This window comes from Acomys minous (genome assembly GCF_964271855.1).
Source record: "Acomys minous genome assembly, chromosome: 7".
In the NCBI taxonomy this organism is placed as follows: domain Eukaryota; kingdom Metazoa; phylum Chordata; class Mammalia; order Rodentia; family Muridae; genus Acomys; species Acomys minous.
The window spans coordinates 49394567-49413224 of record NC_140488.1 but is presented as its reverse complement, the minus strand read 5'-3'; the positions used below and the strand labels follow the sequence as shown (position 1 = coordinate 49413224).

At 39.4% G+C, this 18658-nt stretch overlaps 1 protein-coding gene across 1 annotated transcript; it reads left to right on the top strand.

Moving 5' to 3' along the window:
• The first annotated feature begins 438 nt into the window (after positions 1 to 438).
• On the top strand, positions 439 to 18131 carry LOC311601795 (melanoma antigen preferentially expressed in tumors-like). The gene is made up of 6 exons (XM_084789532.1): positions 439 to 556; positions 8151 to 8248; positions 9979 to 10072; positions 13785 to 14084; positions 14714 to 15295; positions 16089 to 18131. Exons 4-6 carry the CDS (start codon positions 13795 to 13797, stop codon positions 16600 to 16602), a joined length of 1386 nt encoding a protein of 461 aa, XP_084645658.1. The 5' UTR covers positions 439 to 556; positions 8151 to 8248; positions 9979 to 10072; positions 13785 to 13794; the 3' UTR covers positions 16603 to 18131.
• Positions 18132 to 18658: the final 527 nt, after the last annotated feature.

Genomic DNA, 18658 nt, shown 5'->3' with positions numbered 1-18658 from the left:
ATATATTACACATATATAGTAACTTCTCTCAAAAAAAAAAAAAAGTAGGCAGCTGCATAGGCACCTAAATATGAATAGTTGGTCAGGAGCCTCGTAGCCTTGTGAATGATAATATGCAAAAAAAAGAGGCTGAGAGAAGTCAGCTGACCCAAGCTAATCCAATTGCAGTCCTTCAGTTACAGCGCTAAATTTGAAAAGAAGCGATTGGGGGCTTCAAAAGTCTTTTGAGGACCCTGCACGCTCTGGCGGCCTCAGGCTCTGGCGGCCTCGGGCTCTGGGGTCCTCAGGCTCTGGGGTCCTTAGGCTCTGGCGCCCCCGCGCTCTGACGCCCCCACGCTCTGGCGCCCCCGCGCTCTGACGCCCCCGCGCTCTTACGCCCCCACGCTCTGGCGCCCCCGCGCTCTTACGCCCCCACGCTCTGGCGCCCTCACGCACTAGCGTCCTCACACTCTCGAGCTCTCGGCTTTTGAAGATCCCGTGCTTTCGTCTGGAAAAAGCCGCTCCAGCAACGGAGGTACTGGAAAAGTCAGAAAATTCTCCCCACTCGCCCACTCAGGTAAACGACAGAAACTTCTTTTTATAAATTGAACTTATTGGGACCAAACCACAGAGACCCAAGGTTTTGGAATTCTTATTCAAGGCATTGGTTCCTGAGGTGTGAGGCTCTTCGGTTATGTGACCAATCATTTCAAAACATTATCTGCTTAAAGTCCTCGACACATCCTTACACCCTTTCTTCAAAGATTTATATTTATATTTATAGTCTGGGCGTGATGGTGCTTCAGAGGTTGAAGCAAGTGGATTTTGAGTTCCGCATCAGCCTGGTACAGTGTGAGATCTTGTATCAAGAAACAAACAGCCTGGCGGTGGTGCCACACGCCTTTAATCCCAGCACTTGAGAGGCAGAGGCAGGCAGATTTCTGTGAGTTCGAGGACAGCCTGGTCTACAAAGTGAGTCCAGGACAGCCAAGGACACACAGAGAAACCCTGTTTTTTTCTTCATTTGAATTTTAATCTCATAGATTTTATGTACAAGGCTTTTAAAATAGTAGAAAAAATTACCTGAGTCAATACCTTTTACCTTTCAGTTTAATTTATATTTTAAATGCTTTTGCATCTGTAATAAAAAAAAAAAAAACCTGCCCATTCACCTGAGTGTGATTTCATTTCCAAGTAGTTTAAAGTCTACCAGTGCCCCGAGGTGACTACTCAGGAGCTGCAGGATCTTCCTGTCTGCCTCCTGAATGTGAGAGTTACACACCCAGGCCTCCAGGCCTGATTTTCATCTCCAAAACACTGTAAATTATTTTATAGTCCTTAAATGTGTTTTCCCAGGTATTTATACTGTGGACATCTTATTAAAAAAATCATCAAAATGTCAAAACTAGGAGATTAGCATTGAAATACTAGTAAGTTATTACGTATTTTAATTTTCCAGGATTATTCTTTATTTCTTATTATAAAGTTTATTGGGAATTTCATGTGTATATATACCCACACTCATTTTCTGCTCCTGGCTTCATCTTCATGTCTTTTTAGTTTTGTTTTGATAATCTTCTGAGTACAATTAGTATTGTGTATATGTTATTTTAATCGATTTCCTTTGTATTCCAGGACACCTCCCAGGATTTAGTTGTCATTTCTCCATAGTCCCATCCAGGGGTATAAGCCTGAAACATTTGAAGTGTACTTAAGTTTCTGTGGCTTTATCCCTTAAAAAAAGTTTATGCAAAATATTGTTAAATTATGACCTTTTCAGTATATCCTTTGCTCCTGTTTCCCTCAGTGTCCTATCTTGTCCCTTGAACCTCTTTAAGATTATTTCTGTCCTTCACACAAACAGACCCTTTTTTACTTTCATGGCATATTTTGTGTATGTGTGAAAATATATTTAAAGCTAGGCTCTTCCCTATGAGAGAAAGTATGGAATATTGTCTTCCTGAAACTGGATGACTTTGAATAACTTGATGGTTTTTGGTTCCATGTATTTGGTTTTGGTTCTGTTTTGTTTTGTTTTACAAATGGCACAATTTGTTTCTTTTTGCCAATTGGTAACAACTTCATTGCCTATGTACACCTACCTTATTTCTTGGATCCACTCATCTGTTGATAGCATTCTGGGCTGATTCCATTCCTGGGTTATTGTGAAAAGTAACATAAGAAATGTGAATGTGCAGGTATCTCTATAGTGTGCTCATTTAGATTGCTTTGAATGGTATGTATGGACAGTAAGATAGTTCTAGTTTTCTTTTTCTGTCAGGCTCCTCCATGAGGATTTTCGTATTTTCACCAGCATGATATAAGAGCTCCTTTCCCTTACCTCCTCATCAACATTTGTTGTCATGTAGCATCTCAATGCACTTCTGATTATCATTTTTATTATGACTAGGGAAGTTAAGCATTTATGTGTACTTATTAACCATTTGTATTTCTTCTCTTGATACCTGTTCAGTTGATTTGTCATTTGTCATTTATCCATGTGGTGGCGTCTATATTTAATGTTTTAAGTTCTTTGAAGATTCTAAGTATTTATTCTGTGTGAAATATATAAGTAAAGTGTGATAGCTATTCTTTCATGAAGTTTAGTTTGTCACTTCTTGCTATTATTTCCTGAGCTGTTTCCAGAATGGGTTTTAAAGAAGCTTTGCTGTGTCTATATCTTAAAGTGTTTTTCTCTTGTCTTATTATAGAAGTTTCAGTATGTTGCATCTTACATTAGGAACTTTGATGCATTTTCAATTGATTTTTGTAAAGAGTGAGAGACAGGGCTATGAGTTAATGCTTCTACATTAGATGGCTAGTTTTTACCAGCTCCATTCCTTAAAAACAGGTTTTTTTTTTCTGGTGGATATTCTGGGCACTTTTTATTTTATTTTATTTTTCTGGGCACTTTTAAAAAAAATCAGATGATTGTGGATATATGTTCTCATTTCTGGGTTATTTATTCCAGTGACTTACATATCTCCTTTTGTTGCAATAACATGCTGACTTAGTTGCTATTGCTCTATGATATAATTGGAACAATCTATTCTCACAACAGTGAAGAGAGAAATTAAAGAAGACACTAGAAGAGAGAAAGACTTCTTACATACAAGAACCAGTGAGTAAATATTAGCAGCTTTCAAAGTATATCAAAGAGCAATAGCAACAAAACAGTAGGCTATTGTGACAAGAGATGTGTAGATTTGCTTAAGAGAGATCACTAATAATGCAACAGTCAATACTGGATTGTTTTGAAATCTCCTGTCAACAGCATTAGTCTAACACTCCTCAACTTAGCCTCTGCACATTATTTGGACAACAGCAAAAAGCAGCCACATTCTTTGCCAAAACATCTTAGAACTGGTCTCTAGGCCAGTTGCTACTATTGTTGTCCTCTGAAACCTCTCAAGCTGGGACTCCATTGTCGACATAGTTCTCAGTGTTACTGTCTTTCAAATTTCTACTGGGACGACTCATGAGGCCTAACTTGAAAGAGTTCAAATTCAAAGCCACAAAGCCCACATTCCATAAACAAACAGAAAGGTCAGACCTGTCACAGCAATGGAGCAGTCCCTGGTACCCACTTTTTAATTACTTTTCTATTGCTATGAAGAGCACAGTACAAAGGAAAGGCAGTTAATTGGGGCCTTGCTTATAGTTTCAGAGGGTTAGTTTATGTCCAAAAAGGTGGGGAGTTTGGAGGCAGTCAGGCATGGAGCTGGAGCAGTAGCTGATAGCTCACATATGATCTGAAAGTTGCAAGCAGAGTAAGAGACAGAGAGACAGACTTACTGAGTGGGCTTGGCACGGTGTTTTGAAACCCCAAAGCCCACTCCCATGACACTCCAAGAAGGGCAATCCTCTTAATCCTCCCAAGACAGTTCTACTAACTATAGACCAAACATTAAAATTTATGATTGTGGATGGGACCATTCTTATTCAAATTGCCACATTATTTTAATCTCAAACCATCATTATGTCTTAGTCTCCAACTTATTAATATTTGTCCCTATAATTTTTAGCCTTTGCATTTACTGATTTAGAGTTTGGTTTGTTCTTTGGGGGGGTTGTCAAGATGTATTATTAGCTATTTACCTTATTTCTGAGGGGTTGTTTTGTTTGTTTGTTTGTTTGAGTCAGGGTTTCTCTGTATATAGTTTTGGCTGTCCAAGAATGACTTTGTAGACCAGGCTGGTCTTGAATTCACAGAGCTCCTCCTACTTCTGTCTCCTGAGTGTTAGGATTATAGGCATGCTCCACCGCACCTGGTGATTTCTGAGTTTTTTAATTGAATCATTTATAGCTATTCCTCTTAGATAGGTTATTGCTGTATCTCACAGGTGCTAAGAAGTTTCCATTTTATTTAGATATTTTTTAATTTTAAGCAGTTTTCGTTTTTATTTTATTTATTTATTTATTTATTTATTTTGGTGCAGCACAAACATTTATTGGAGGAGGAGGCATCAGTCTTTCTCAGCTGCTGCCTTCCTCATGGCTGCCAGCATGTTGCTAAGCTTCTCCCACTTCCTCTTGGCCCCTATGTGTGTGCCCACCTTCTTCTTGGTGAACTTGAGCCCAGGCTTGTCCTTGAACACCTTGGGCAGCTCCATGGCATGCTGTTCATAGGGCATGAAGCCACACCTCCCTGATCATGTCTGGCACAAACTTGGTGAGGCTGCTGTGCCTTGGCTTGCTGACTTTCTTCATCACCTTGTGCCCTTTGTTGAGGCCCATGTCCATGGGGTACCACAGGGCCATGGCTGCTGCTGGTCTCCAATGGCGGCTACAACAGGCTGTTTTTATTTTTGATAATTTCACTTATGAGTACTGTATTTACCTCATTTCCATCCCCTGCCCTTCCCAGCTCCTCTCATGTATTTTTCTTCCTCTCAAGTTTACGACCTCCTCTTTAATTATTAAAGTTTTGTACACACACACACACACACACACACACACACACACACACACACACACTTTCTGAGTTCATTTAGCATTGCTCATATTTACATGTGTTTAGAGCTGGCCACTAGAGATTGTATAGCCTGTCAGGGGTCTTATCTGTTGTGTGACAATTCTTGGGAAGATGTGAACAGATGTATTCTCACCACAGATAGAGAACTGAAAACAAAGGAATGTAAATCTTTATGCCACTAAAGTCAAACTTAGTAAAACAATAAGTTTTAATGGGGCTACTTCCAGGAATATGGGTGAGGGTTTACTTATGGAAACAGACATGATTCAACAATAGCTGCATCACCAAATCCCACACCAGCATAAGTAACATCTCAAAAATGCTGGAAGCCTGGAGGACATTGCACAGCCAATAGTTAGTAGAGCAGGTTGGAGAGTGTTCTTTGCTGGTCATTCAGTTGGCCTGAGCCTCTTCCAAGCAGCTTGTCTTGTCTGAGAGTTTCTCAGCAGTTCTTCCTGCTTATATATGCTTAGAAAGGGAAGGGTCTAATTAATCTAGTCAGTGCTCAGGGACTTTCTAAAGTTATTCTGCTTTTACTACCTGAGCGTAACAATATTCCCTTCAGGATATAGAATGTTTCACCTTCTTAGACTGTCCTCTTAGTTTATGGCTGTGCAACCATCCTATGCCTTAAAAAGTGTTGTAAGTTTTAATCTCAGGAACCTACTACACATTATCTCTGGAGAGAGTGGATTCTCCCTTTGTCAGCAGGCATCAGTTACATGCTGTTCTTCATGTTGTCATGGGGCCTTGTAAAATGTCTCTATCCACACTGTCATGTCAACTGGTGTCAGAATGCAAGTCTTATTTAGGCAAATGTTATTGTTGAGATTCCATTGTCATGTCTCTGGGCTGCTATCTCACAACAGATATGCTATTGCTCTGCCTCTTTCAGTCTTTTCATCCTCTGCTTCCATGATTTTCCCTGAGCCTTAGTTGCACAAATTACATGTAGACATCAGTATGAGATGAGTACTCCAGTCACATAGTCTCCTTATATGACCAATTATGGATCTCTGTAATAAGCTCCTCCCTCTGTTGCTGAAAGACACTTTTTTGATAATGGATGAGTGCTATGCTCATGGGCATAGCATGGGCATAAGGATAAGTACTTAGAATACAGTCAGATATAATAGTGGCTTAGGAAAATGGAAATAGTACATTCTCCTCTGGCATCTACAAACCAGCCACAGGTAACTGGCCAACTTTACAGTACCAGGTATGAATTCCCTCCTCTTAAGTGATCCTTTAAATCCAGTTAGCTGTTGGGTAGCATGAAGATCAAGGTGCCACTATTGCACCATAGATAGTCTCTTGCCTTGTTGGTCTTTGTAATGGTTCATAGGTGTGGTGGTGTGGTTTAGATGAGACTGCCTCTGTAGGCTGAGACACTTGAATGCTTTGTTCCCATTTGGTGGACTGTTGAGGAAGGATTAGGAGGCGTGGCGTTGTTGGAGGAGGCATGTCTCCAGGCATGGGCCTTGGGAGTTAAAAGTCCACATTGAGCTCAGTCTTCCCCCACACACCCCTTTCTGCTTAGCATCATGCCTGTCTGCCACCACACTTCCTGCCATGATGGTCACGGTCTAGCCTTCTGAAATTCTAAGTAAGCCCCCAACTAAATGCTTGCTAAGTTACTTAGGTCATGATGTGCTTTCACAGCAATAGAAAAGTAACTTGGACAGAAGTTGGTATTGGGGACTGAAGTACTGCTGTGATAGACCTGGAGGTCTGAGAAGGAGGGGGAACATGAGGAGAATGAGTAGAGAAAATAAATGGCAATAATAGAAGGCTGTTCCAGTCCTTTCCTGCAGCCCTGATCTGGATCTACAGAGACCAAAACATCCCAAGAACTGAAGTTTGATTCACAGGATTTGCACTGTTCACAGAAGCAGAAGCCGCAACAGCCAGGGGTTCTCACATGGCAGCTAGTGGCTGTTTAGCCTACTTAGTGAGTTCAGAAGGTATCTGTGGTCCGGAAGTAACAACTTTCAAGAGTAGTCAAGGTCAGTAAGGAAGTCAAGAAATTCCCAGAAGAAGGATTGGAGCCACTACAAGGCAGGGGCCCTCAAAGCCCTTCTGGGTTTCCATACCAAAATGTTAGATTTAGGAGCAATAAAGGAACAAAAGGCATGAAAGAGACCAAAGTCTGTTCTCACCAGATAAGACTATGTTTATTAGCACAGCAGTGAGGAGGAGCAGCAACTTTCCCATGGGAACATAACTTGTGTGAAGGGAAAAGAGCTGGTCCAGCCTCTTGCAGGAGTGGGCAGGGGGCTTGAGTATAAAGAGGCTGATGGAGCTGCAAAGGATATATATACGGCCTCCTATTGGAACTGTCTGTTCAGGCAAAGCAGGCTATTTGCAAACCGTCTCCCTGAGATATGGATTTGGCTGATGGATAACAGTTGGGCAATGACAGCAAGACAGTCTCAGCAGGACTTTTGGATTTCTGATGCCAGGGCATACTGTTGAGTGAAAGCTTGTGCAAATGTAAGTCACGGAAGCAGCAGGTTTAGACCAAGCAAGCAGAAGAACTTGGTAGCTTAAGCCACATGGCTCTGGTTTTATCAAGGAAGATAGAGGTGTAAAGGTGTTTGGAAACTTGCTCCATCATTAAAGAAAACTGATGATGTAGTCAATAATACTGGGAGGATTGGGAGATATGAAGAGCCGTCTAATAAGCCATTTAACATCAGACATAGAGATACTGAATTTGCCTTGCTGGGTTTCAGTCTTGCTTTGGTCCAGTATTTCTTCACTATGGCCCTGTTCTTCCTCTCTTTTGGAATAGTAATGTATAGTTTGTGCGGTTATTTGTTATAATTGTATAATTTGATTTTAGACTTTGATTTTTCAGGGGTAAAGAGATTGCCTTGAGTCTTGGAAAAAAAGAACTTTGGACTCTGGATTTTTAAATGGTCTTGAGGCTGGGGATTTTTGAAGTTGGACTGTGCCATTCACATTATGATGTAGCTACAGGCCTATGGGAGCCAAGGAGTGGAATGTGGTGGTTTGAATGAGAATGGCTTCCATCGACTCAAGTGTGTGAATGGTTGATTCCGTTGGTGGCCTGTTTAGTAAGGATTAGGAGGTGTGGGCTTGTTGGAGAAGGTGTATCATTGGGAGCCAGATTTGAGGTTTCAAAAGCCAGTGCAAGGCCCATTCTCACTTTCTCTCTTCCTCCTACTTGCAGATTGGGAAGTAAGCTCTCAGCTACTCTTCCAACACCACGCCTGTCTGTCTGTCACCAGACTCCTCACCTTGATGCTCCTGAACTAAGCCTCTGAAACTGTAAGCAACCCCCCTAATTAAATGATCTTCTATTTTTTCCCTTGGTCACAGTGTCTCTTCACAGCAATAGAAAAGTAAGAAGCTACTTATGACAGCTGATTGCATTTCTCCCTTGGCAGCTTGCATAGCACCATTGAATACTGTAAGAACTCATTCTTGGGGAAGAGACTTTAAGACCTTTTCCACTTCAATTCCTCCAACTCCTGTGCCTAAAATACATGCTGTCTTCCACAGTAGGGTCATACCTTCAACTCCAAGTCCAAGGGCAATGGCAGTAGCCTGTAATGCTTGGAGAGTTTCTTAGCGTTCCCGAAACTGATTTCAAGAATTTTAACATCCTCCCTGATTTCTTCACTGACCTATTGATCATTGGGGTGTGATATTCAATTTTATCTAGACTGTTTCATTTCTGTCATTTCCCTTGATGGTGATTTATAGTTTTACTGCTTTATGATTGTGTAAGATAGAAAATGCTGCTTTTATTTTTAATAATTTTTTACTTGTTTAGTGACCTAAATTGTTATCTGTATCACAAATTGTCCCATGGACTGCTGAGAGATGTGTATTCTGTAGCTATTGAATGGAATATTGAATGGAAAACTGTCCTAGTTTGCTCTCTTGTTGCTGTGATAAACGCCATAACCAAAAGTAACTTGAGGAGGAAAAGGTTTATTTTACCTTCCAGCTCATAAGCCGGCCTGGTACTTTCTATGTTTTTTATTGACTTAATTTTCAGAATTTCTGCTTGTTCTTTCAAACTCCTTATGGCTTTCTCATCTATATACATGTTCTGAGTTAATTTCCTCACTTCATTCATATGCAGGAAAGTTCTTGAATTTTTTCCAAATATACTTTCTTTTTTAATAATGTATTTAATTCTATGTGCATTAGTGCTTTGCCTGCACGTACATCTGTGCAGGTCTGTTGGATGTCCCTGAAACTAGAGTTACAGACCGTTGTAAAGTTGCCACATGGTGGCTGGGAGTTGAACCCAGATTCTCTGGAAGAGCAGCTGTTGAGCTATTTCTTCAGCCCCCTCAAGTATACTTTCAAACTATTTGTCCAGCATTTTAAACACTTCAGCATTTTTGTTTTTGTGGGGTGTTTTGTTTTGTTTTGTTGGTATGGCATTTGCTGAGATATATTCATTTTCCTTGCATTTTCATATTTTATTTATATTTCTGTGTTAGGATTCCTATGTGATTTTGGATGTGTATGTCCTCAGGTTTACCTTTTTTTCCCACTAGATAACTATCTGTAGAGGGCTCAGTCTTAAGTCCCAAAAAGAAAGAAGAAAAGAAATCACTGTAATAGCTAATTAAACTATACAAATGCAGAGAAAGTATTAAAACCAACTACGGTTCCCCAACAGCTATGATGCAGATACTGGCAGAAATAGTGTAGAGTAAACTGTGAAGTTAAAATTCAATGTGGGTAAAAGGAGAAGCATTAATTGCTAGGAAAAGAGCACATATAATTGGGAGGAGTTTAGAGGTGGGGATGGATCTAGGAGGATTTAGGGACAGGACTGGATTTGAATATGAACAGAATACATAGTATGCATGTATGAAATTTTCAAATAATTAATAAAATGTTCTGTTTTAAAAGTAGGAATAATAATAAATGAATGAAATAAATAAAGAGGATAGCCAAGAGTAGGAAATAGAGCGCTGAGATTTGTGTTGGGATTTTGGTCTCATTGTGTTGTTTTTTTTCTTGGCCAACTGTAGACCACCTGTGAGACGGAGGAGGCTGCTGCCCCTAAGGCCTTCGTGGACCTGAAACTCAGATTCGCAGTTTCCCCAGCATTGAACCATACAGAAGGTAAGTGGTTCTGGACGCAGAGCTGCTCTGCCCCCTCCAGCATGGGATCCTTAGTGCCCTCAGTTATCATTTGGTGCTGGACCTTGCTTATTAACACACATGGGACATGACCTCTGAGTGGTGGCCTCTACATCACAGAAGGATGCGATTCTCAGAGTGTACTGGTCTGTCATTCGCCAAACTCATCACTGCCTTCTACAGGGGTCTCCCACAAAGCTGCTCTGCCAGCTGCTCCTTTTGCAGTTGCTCCTTGTTTCCTTATTTACCCCAACATTTTTATCTCCAGGAGTTGGCCTCTCTCAAGATTGTACCTTGTTGGATAGCCCTCTGAAACAGCAGAGAGGGAAAAAAACTACATTTCCCCCTCTCCACTGCCAACAGCAGGGTCACTGTTGCCAAATTTCCGAGATTGAATTAAGGCTTGTGAGACTCATGGGCTGACCTTTGGGATTGGAGTATCCCCTCCACCGCCCACCTTTTTAAACTGGAGACACATTATATTTGGAAGTGCCTTTTCCTCATTCCTACTACCCTCACCATGGAACTAGTTGGTGCTGGGGCTTTTGAGATCTTGTTACTCTTGGATGAATCAATAGCCCTTCTGTGTTTCAGTACCTTTCAGTCATCCTAGCGTTTCCTTTGTGATTCCTGATGTTTTAATCTTTCTCCTTTTTAATAGTCCATCTTTTCTTACCCAAACTTGTCTTTTACTTGTGGATTTTGAGAAAGAATATCATAGAGCCCATGGTGGATTTTTAACTCACTGTATAGTTGAGAGTATCTTGAACCATCTGCTCCCACCTCCTGATATGCAGTCACACTCAGGTTTTACTCTAACTCTTGCTGTTTACCAGGTAGTATGCAAATACCTTCTAAGGTTATTTTACCCTAGAGTTTCATGGTTTATTATGACTGTCTTGAAATTGTGCAGTTGTGATGTAAATGCCTGCTCTGGTGGCATTCATACTTGCGTCTGTGCATTTTGGTGTGGTAGATATGTTCAGCATAGTGTTTTAGCAGTGGCTAATAAATGATACCTGACACCAGACATGAAGTCCTCATAAGATGCAGGGCTGCTGCTTTAACAGTTCAATTTTATTTCTGTTTTGGGTATGAGGAATATTACTGCTACTCAGATAATCCAATATAAAACGTGTATTTGGAAGAGTACCAGTCCTTCCTCATCCTCCCTACCCTGTTGTTATTTCCTTTTTTCTCCCCCTTCACTGTAGGGATGGATAACATCTCCCTTTACTTTCTTCTCTAATATTACTTGTATTTATTTTGCACAAAGGAAATGTAACGTGCTTTCTCTCATTGCCTTCTTACATGAGAGAATAGGATGCATTTTTTTATTTTTCAACTACCAAAACTTTTTATTAAGTACGTTACTGATTTACTTTATATATCCCAGATTGCAGCTTCCCCTCCCTCTTCTCCTCCTAGTCTCTCCCTCTCACCTCACCTCCCCAATTTCCTCCTGCACTTTCCCTTCAGAGAAGCATGACATCGCATGAGTATTAGCCTACCTTGACATCAGGTTGCACTGGGACTAGCTGCATCTTCTTCTATTGTCCAGTTAGGAGAACGGGATCCAAAAGCAGGCAACAGAGTCAGAGGCAACCCCTGTTCCTGTTTTAGCGGGTCCCACATGAAGATCATGTTGCACATTTGTTACTGGTGGGGGGCTAGGTTAAAGTCTGTTTGGCGGTTCGGTAAGCCTCTTTGGGCCCAGGTTAGTTGATTCTATGTGTTTTCTTGTGGTGTCCTTGATCCCTCCAGCTCTGTTTATCCTTCTACCCACTCTTCTGCAGGATTCCCCAAGCACCACCTAATATGTGGCTGTGGGTCTCGGTATCATTTTCCATCAGTTGCTGGGTGAGGCCTCACTAACAATAGTTAAACTCCTGTTATACTCTCTGACAGCAGGCTCCTGTCTGGTTGTCCCTATAACATGGCACAAACAGCAAATCCTTGAATACATTTCACTAACATTTGTAACATTGTGTGAAATCAACTACTTGGCTTCTTGATACTTCTCAGTCCCTTTGTTTCAAGACTATTTGACTTCTGCTTCACACAAAAGAAAGTTCTTCACAAAGATGTAACTAAACTCTCTTGCACCCTGAGCTATAACTGAAGACCATCTTTCTTAAGACCATGGAACACATTTTCAGCACTGCTTGAATGTTGTGTCCCTGAGATTGAAATCCTGGAAGCCTCAAGAAAACATAGCACTTCTTTGTTCTTAGCTATGGTAATTTTATAGTCATCAAGTTATTTTATCCAAGGACAATGTTGTAATGTGTACTGGATGCTGTAGCAACGTACCATACTAGGTAGGTGATAAGCAACAGTAATTTTCTGTTCTGATGGTTTAATGTTTTGGCTTGGAATTTTTCTTCATTTTTCTTATTCATACTACATTGTTTTATAATTTATCTAATTTAATCATGCTATTTTCTGTTCGTTGGTGTTGTGTAGGCGTTTTAGGGGGGTTGTTGTTGTTGTTGCTGCTGCTGCTTCTGTTCCGACAGTAGAATAAAATCTTAAGAGTGTTGTGACAATCTGGACTCAAAGAAGCAGAAAACTGAGCCCACCAGACAGGTGGATCAGCCAGTCTAGATTTCTGTGAGGCAGCCAAACAGCAGGAAGCAAGATTCTTAATTCTCTCCTTTTGTTTCTTTTCCCATCATTAACAAATTTTCTTGAGTGCTTCTCCTACCCACATCAGTTTATTTTCCCCCAGAGACTGTGTTTTAAGTATTGCAGTTCTAAACCATCCATATAGCTTAATTTATACTCATTTGATATTGATTATTTGTAATGCATATTCATAATACATCTTAATGAGATTCATTGTATTATGTTAATACCAGCTTCTAGCTTACATGAATCATATCCAACTGTGCTTTGCCACCCCAACTCCTGGCACCAATCCCAGATCTTTATCAGATTGACTATCTACTTACCACATGTGAGACAGCATACAGGTTTAAATTGAACAGTTTTTTTAAGTCTCGGCCCTAAACTGTACCCTGTACCCCATTTTTTCTGATTTCTTTTTCATCTTTAGGCTTAATTTGTGACTAGTTTTTCTGAATTTGTTTGAGGACAATAAGCTCTTAACCATCCTTCTTCATGTGTATCTTGTACAGTTTTGGTATAACTTCATCTGCCACAAATATAGTGATAGGAGTATGACAATTCATGGCCTAGCATGTCATTCTTTTTCTTTTTAATCAAATTAATTTGATTCTTTAACATTTTCTGTTGTTCCACTTTCTTTAGATTTATCTTTTATTTCACCATGGCTTGTACACTGCTAAAGGAAAATACCAGGAGCCATGTAGTAGCTAAGTGACCAAAATTTTTTCTGCTTACTTACTACCCATTTCAATTGTGTTTTATCTTATACATATATCATATACATATATCACATATATATGTATATATATGTGTGTGTATATATATATATGATGGAGTAGGCAATCTCCAAAAGGAAGTAAATAGTCACACACATACACACACACACACACACACACCCCTACCTTTTACACTCACAAGTCAATTTCTATTCTGTGTCTATAGTAAAGGTATCTAGTGGTGGCCATCTGAGTCACCATTTAGTTTTTAAATGTTCTACCATTTGTTTCAAAGAAGAGACTGTGTATTTTCCCAGAACTTCTAAATGTTTCTCATCCTGATGTAGGTTCACAAAGATGGATGCAGAGACCCCAAACACACTGCTGAATCTTGCTATGCAGAGTCTGCTGAGCAACGAGTCTGCAGCTATCCAAGCTCTGGGGGATATTCCAAGAGATCTTTTTGTTCCATTGTTCATTGCTGCCTTCGAGGGTGGGCATAAGAATGTATTGAGTGCGATGATTAAAGTTTGGCCCTTTTACTGTCTCCATATTGGGCCATTAATTATACAGGATGCTCAACATGAACTCCTGAAAGCCATGATTGAGAATCTTCCAGTATGTCCTGCACAGAACTCTGCTTCTCGGTAAGATCATATAATAGAGACATAGTAAGACACAGGAGGTTATACCACAGCATACTACTCTCCTGGAAGTAGTAGCTAGTGAATGCTGAAGATATGTGTGTGAGGCTGTTGGCCAAATGCTTAAGTTGAAGACTTAGATCTTCAATATTCGTTATGAAAACTGTTATTAGGGGAGTATTATTGAGGGGTTTATGTAACATGAACTATTACATAAGAGAAAAAACAGGAGCTTTAAGACTAGAGACGAGGGGCTGGAGAGATGGCTCAGAGGTTAAGAGCACTGGTTACTCTACCAGAGGTCCTGAGTTCAATTCCCAGCAACCACACGATGGCTCACAACCATCTATAATGTGATCTGATGTCCTCTTCTGGCCTGCAGGGGTACATGCAGGCAGAGCATTGTATACATAATAATAATAAATAAATAAATCTTTTTGTAAAAGACTGGAGATGATTTAAGGTGTATAAAGGATGGGGGGAGGAGACTAAAATTTCATAGGAAAGAATTGTTGGTAATTAGTATACAGCTATGGATGAAATGATTTGTTCTTGTATGTCATCATTGATCATACTAGGTTTCATTATCATTTGTTATTTCTCAAATATTCTATCTCCTTTTATCCCTACAGGAGAACTAAGTTGAAGATCCTAGATTTAAGGCAGGACACTGACTGTAGGACCACATGCCCTGAAGTCAGCAGCAAATCACCATTCTGTTTTTATTCTTGTGCTTTTTCTGGCCGTTCTATCATGAAAAAAGAAGAACTGCCTTCTACTGTAAATTCAAAGTTCAAGACTCAGTCACCCAAGCCTGTAGAATTACTGGTAGACCTTTCCCTTGATGGCTCCTTAATGGAAAGGCAATTTTTGGTTTTGCTTAAGGGTAAAATCGCAGAGAGTGCAGGGTCTTTGCATGTGTGCTGTCGAGATTTGCAAGTTGAGAACTTGTGTGAGTGCAAATGCACCTTGAAATTTCTTGATCTCAAATGTGTTGATCAGTTGTCAGTGGAGAAGGGCTCGCTGAGTGGTATCACCAGCATCCTGTCTCGGATGGTCCACTTAAAAAGCCTTAGTCTATATAATATCACTTTTAGATCTCTGAATGGGAAAGTCTTTAAAATTTTTCTCAGTCACTTGCAGCGTATGGAAAGCCTCAAGGAACTCAACTTGACTTCATTCCGCCTCAAAAATCATCTGGACAAAGTTCTCAGGTAAGAGTTTGGGGGGTAGATCCCTGGGTTTCCTCAATAGCTTACTTGAGACTGGACAGGAAACATTCTTTTATATACCTAAGCCCCTCAGAGCTTTTTATGCATTCCACTTTGTCACTTATGGGAAAACAAAATGTGAGTACAAAAATCTAAATTTGAAAAAAAAACACTAACCCTCTAGATATGAGGAAGAGGACCGAGATGGAGGAAGACATTATTCCTGTAGCACTGATGCACATAATTATAGATGTCCATAAGTGCATAATGTTAGATCACTTTGCTAATCTAGAATCTCCAAGATATAGGCCATGAAAGAAGAGGTTGTTCTTTGGTCACTGGCCAAAGGGAATTTTCAGTTCTCTGCTCTCTCAACTAAAAAGGTGAACTAAAATCTACAGTGGATAATATTGTGAGTACTGAATTATAGTTCTTAGAACCATCAATTATAATATATTGTACACAATCCTAAAGTTGAAAAGAAATTGTATCTCACTGTTGAAAACTAAACTTACAGCTGGGCATAGTGGCATGTACTTTTAATCTCAGCACTCAAGATGCAAAGGCAGATAGATTCCGTGAGTTCAAGGCCATCATGGTCTACATAGTTCCAGGACACCCAGAACTAAGAAACAAAAATTTCCTTAGTCACAAAACTATTAAGTGAACTAAAGCACTTTGATACTCACATATAATACATGTGGAAAGTACTTTATTCTAGATATAAAGGTATAGTTTTCCTCATTCAGTCTTCGTTCTTCAGAATATTTTTTTTTGTTTTATTTTCTCCCTACAGAGTCCTACCACCTTGTTTGGAATTCTTGTATCTGCCATTCTGTGATCTTTCCTACAGAGACTTCAGATTTCTGTCCCTGAGCCCTCAGGTCACCAGGCTAAAGCTATTGAATCTTAGTAACAATGCAATGTATTGGGATAATGTCGAGCCCATTCACACTCTTTTGGTAAATCTCTCTGGTACACTTCAGCATCTAGAGATAAACCACTGCCTTTTAAATGATTCTGCAATTTCTGTTCTTATCACTGCCCTAACTAAATGTATCCATCTTCGTGTCCTGGCCTTTGCTTCTAACCCCGTCACAATGCCTGTGCTTGTGAATGTCATGAATAATTTGACACCTTTGATGGAACTAAAATACGTGATTTATCCTATCCCTATACATTGCTTTGAACAATGGCATTTTCAGGGCAGTTTAGACAGACAGAAGTTTGCCGTTGTACAACTACAACTGAAGGCAATGCTAGAGCTTGCACAGAGGGGTGACATGAACTGGATCACTTACACTGAGTAGATTTCACAGTCCAAAAGTGTTTCAACCTGATATGTACCACTTAAGTACTATATATTATTCCCTGGGCCAATAGACTCAATCCATAAGGTCCTTATGTTATAGGAAATTATACTTAGGGAGCGTAGGTATGTAACTGCTTCCCATAGAGAATAGCTTAGGAAAAACTGGGGGACTTCAAGAGTTCCTGTGTATTTCTTGTTATTATTGGTATATTTCATTTTACTGACCATGGTGGTGTGTAAATAATATAGGATAATCAAATCCTGCTATGCTATTATCTTTGCCCATCGTGTTTGGTTTGCTGGTGGGCACATCACACAAAGCAGGACAGTGACAGCTTTTCCCTATCTTTGTAGAAAGGGTGGTGGGTTTTGAAGACAATATTTTCATCCCCTGAGTTTTACATTAGGCTGGTTTTGGTTGCTTATGGGAGACTATTGAGATTTAACACTGGGCCAGTAAATAAAGATAGCAGAGGCCCTGAGGTTTGAATATCCCCCCAAGCTACTTCCTTGATGTAGGCTCACTGTAAAGTTTCCACCACTTTCCATTAAGGGTGGGTATCCACCCTTTGTAATTTTGGGTGGTATTTAGGATCTTTGCAATAATATCCCCTTATTTCTTTTAGTTCTCTTACTCTATACAAATTATCTTAATCCTGTACATTTCCTTAGCTATAAGTAAGTCCATGTATGATATACACATATATATGTGTATATGATATCTGTGTCCCATACTACTAACCGCATTTGAGTACTGAGTCCAACTTATTTTAGACTCTAAAATATGGCATAATAATAACTTCAATTCATATACCCTAGACTTACTCAGAAATAGTGTATGTAAAGTCAGTAATTAATAATTTTCACAAGGTTAAGGAACTTGCCCAGTCATCCAGTTGCTTACCACACAAGCATATCTGTGCTTAGATCTCTAGTATTTGTGTAAAAGGTTGAGCACCAAAGTGCACAACTTGTAACTTGAGTGCTGAAAAGGTAGAGAAAGAAAGATCCTTGGGGTGGCATAGCAAATAAAATGCCAGATACCTACTTCTGTCTCCCACATGTACACACACACAGAAGCACATGCATCTTCTTCCACACATGAACATAGATACATAACAATATCTTATATTGTTTGTTTCCTGAAACAGCATAATGTGTTGCAAAGATATCATAAAAACACATTTAGCATTTGTTCATTTCACATATTGAAATGGCAAAATGACTGCATTGCAATGACTGAGTAACAAAAAGAATACAACATAAGTAATAATTTGCATATAATGTTTTCCCATTGACATAAATTAGTAATATTAATGGCATATATATTTTATATTTTCTTTTTTAAGTGAAGTCATACTTGGTTTCGGTCTGACCACAGATAAAAGTAATTGAATTTTGTTTTTGGTAGTAATACTGGCTGGCATATATATCAAACTATATTTTATAGGCATAATATAGTAAGAAAACTGTCAAGGTAGTTAATATTTCTTTTCTATTAATTTTTTGTTATAAGAGATTGTTTTTCCAGGTTAGTAGGAAAAGCATGTTAAAATATGCTATAATTCATTTATTATATTTCCTTTGTGATATAACATTTCAAATATGTTCATATTTTTTGTAATATTTCTATCATGGTATCATGCACAACTTTCAAAGATCTATTGATATGCCAGTGTAATGAACAATTTGCTTACATTGTTTCAAAGTTTAAAATTCGGTTATTTTTGGTACTTTGTAGTAAATAAATGTTATTAAAAATTAAGTTTACCTGGTTTTTTTGCACTTTCTTTTTTTGGTTTCTAGTTTTTCTCATAAAGCTTTTATTATATATTCTCTGAATAAGCTGGGATCTCATTATCTCAAAAGCACAGTTCTCGCCAGTCTGTTAACAGTTGCAGAAAACTGAGGAAAATGCAACAGTATAAATATTGGCATATTTTTGCTCTTTCCTTCATCCTTCCTTGGTGCCATATTTCTCTCTGAGACACTGCACCCGAGGTGAAAGCTAGACCCCAAAATGAAGAGAGAATTTGGAAATCATTATTGTTGAA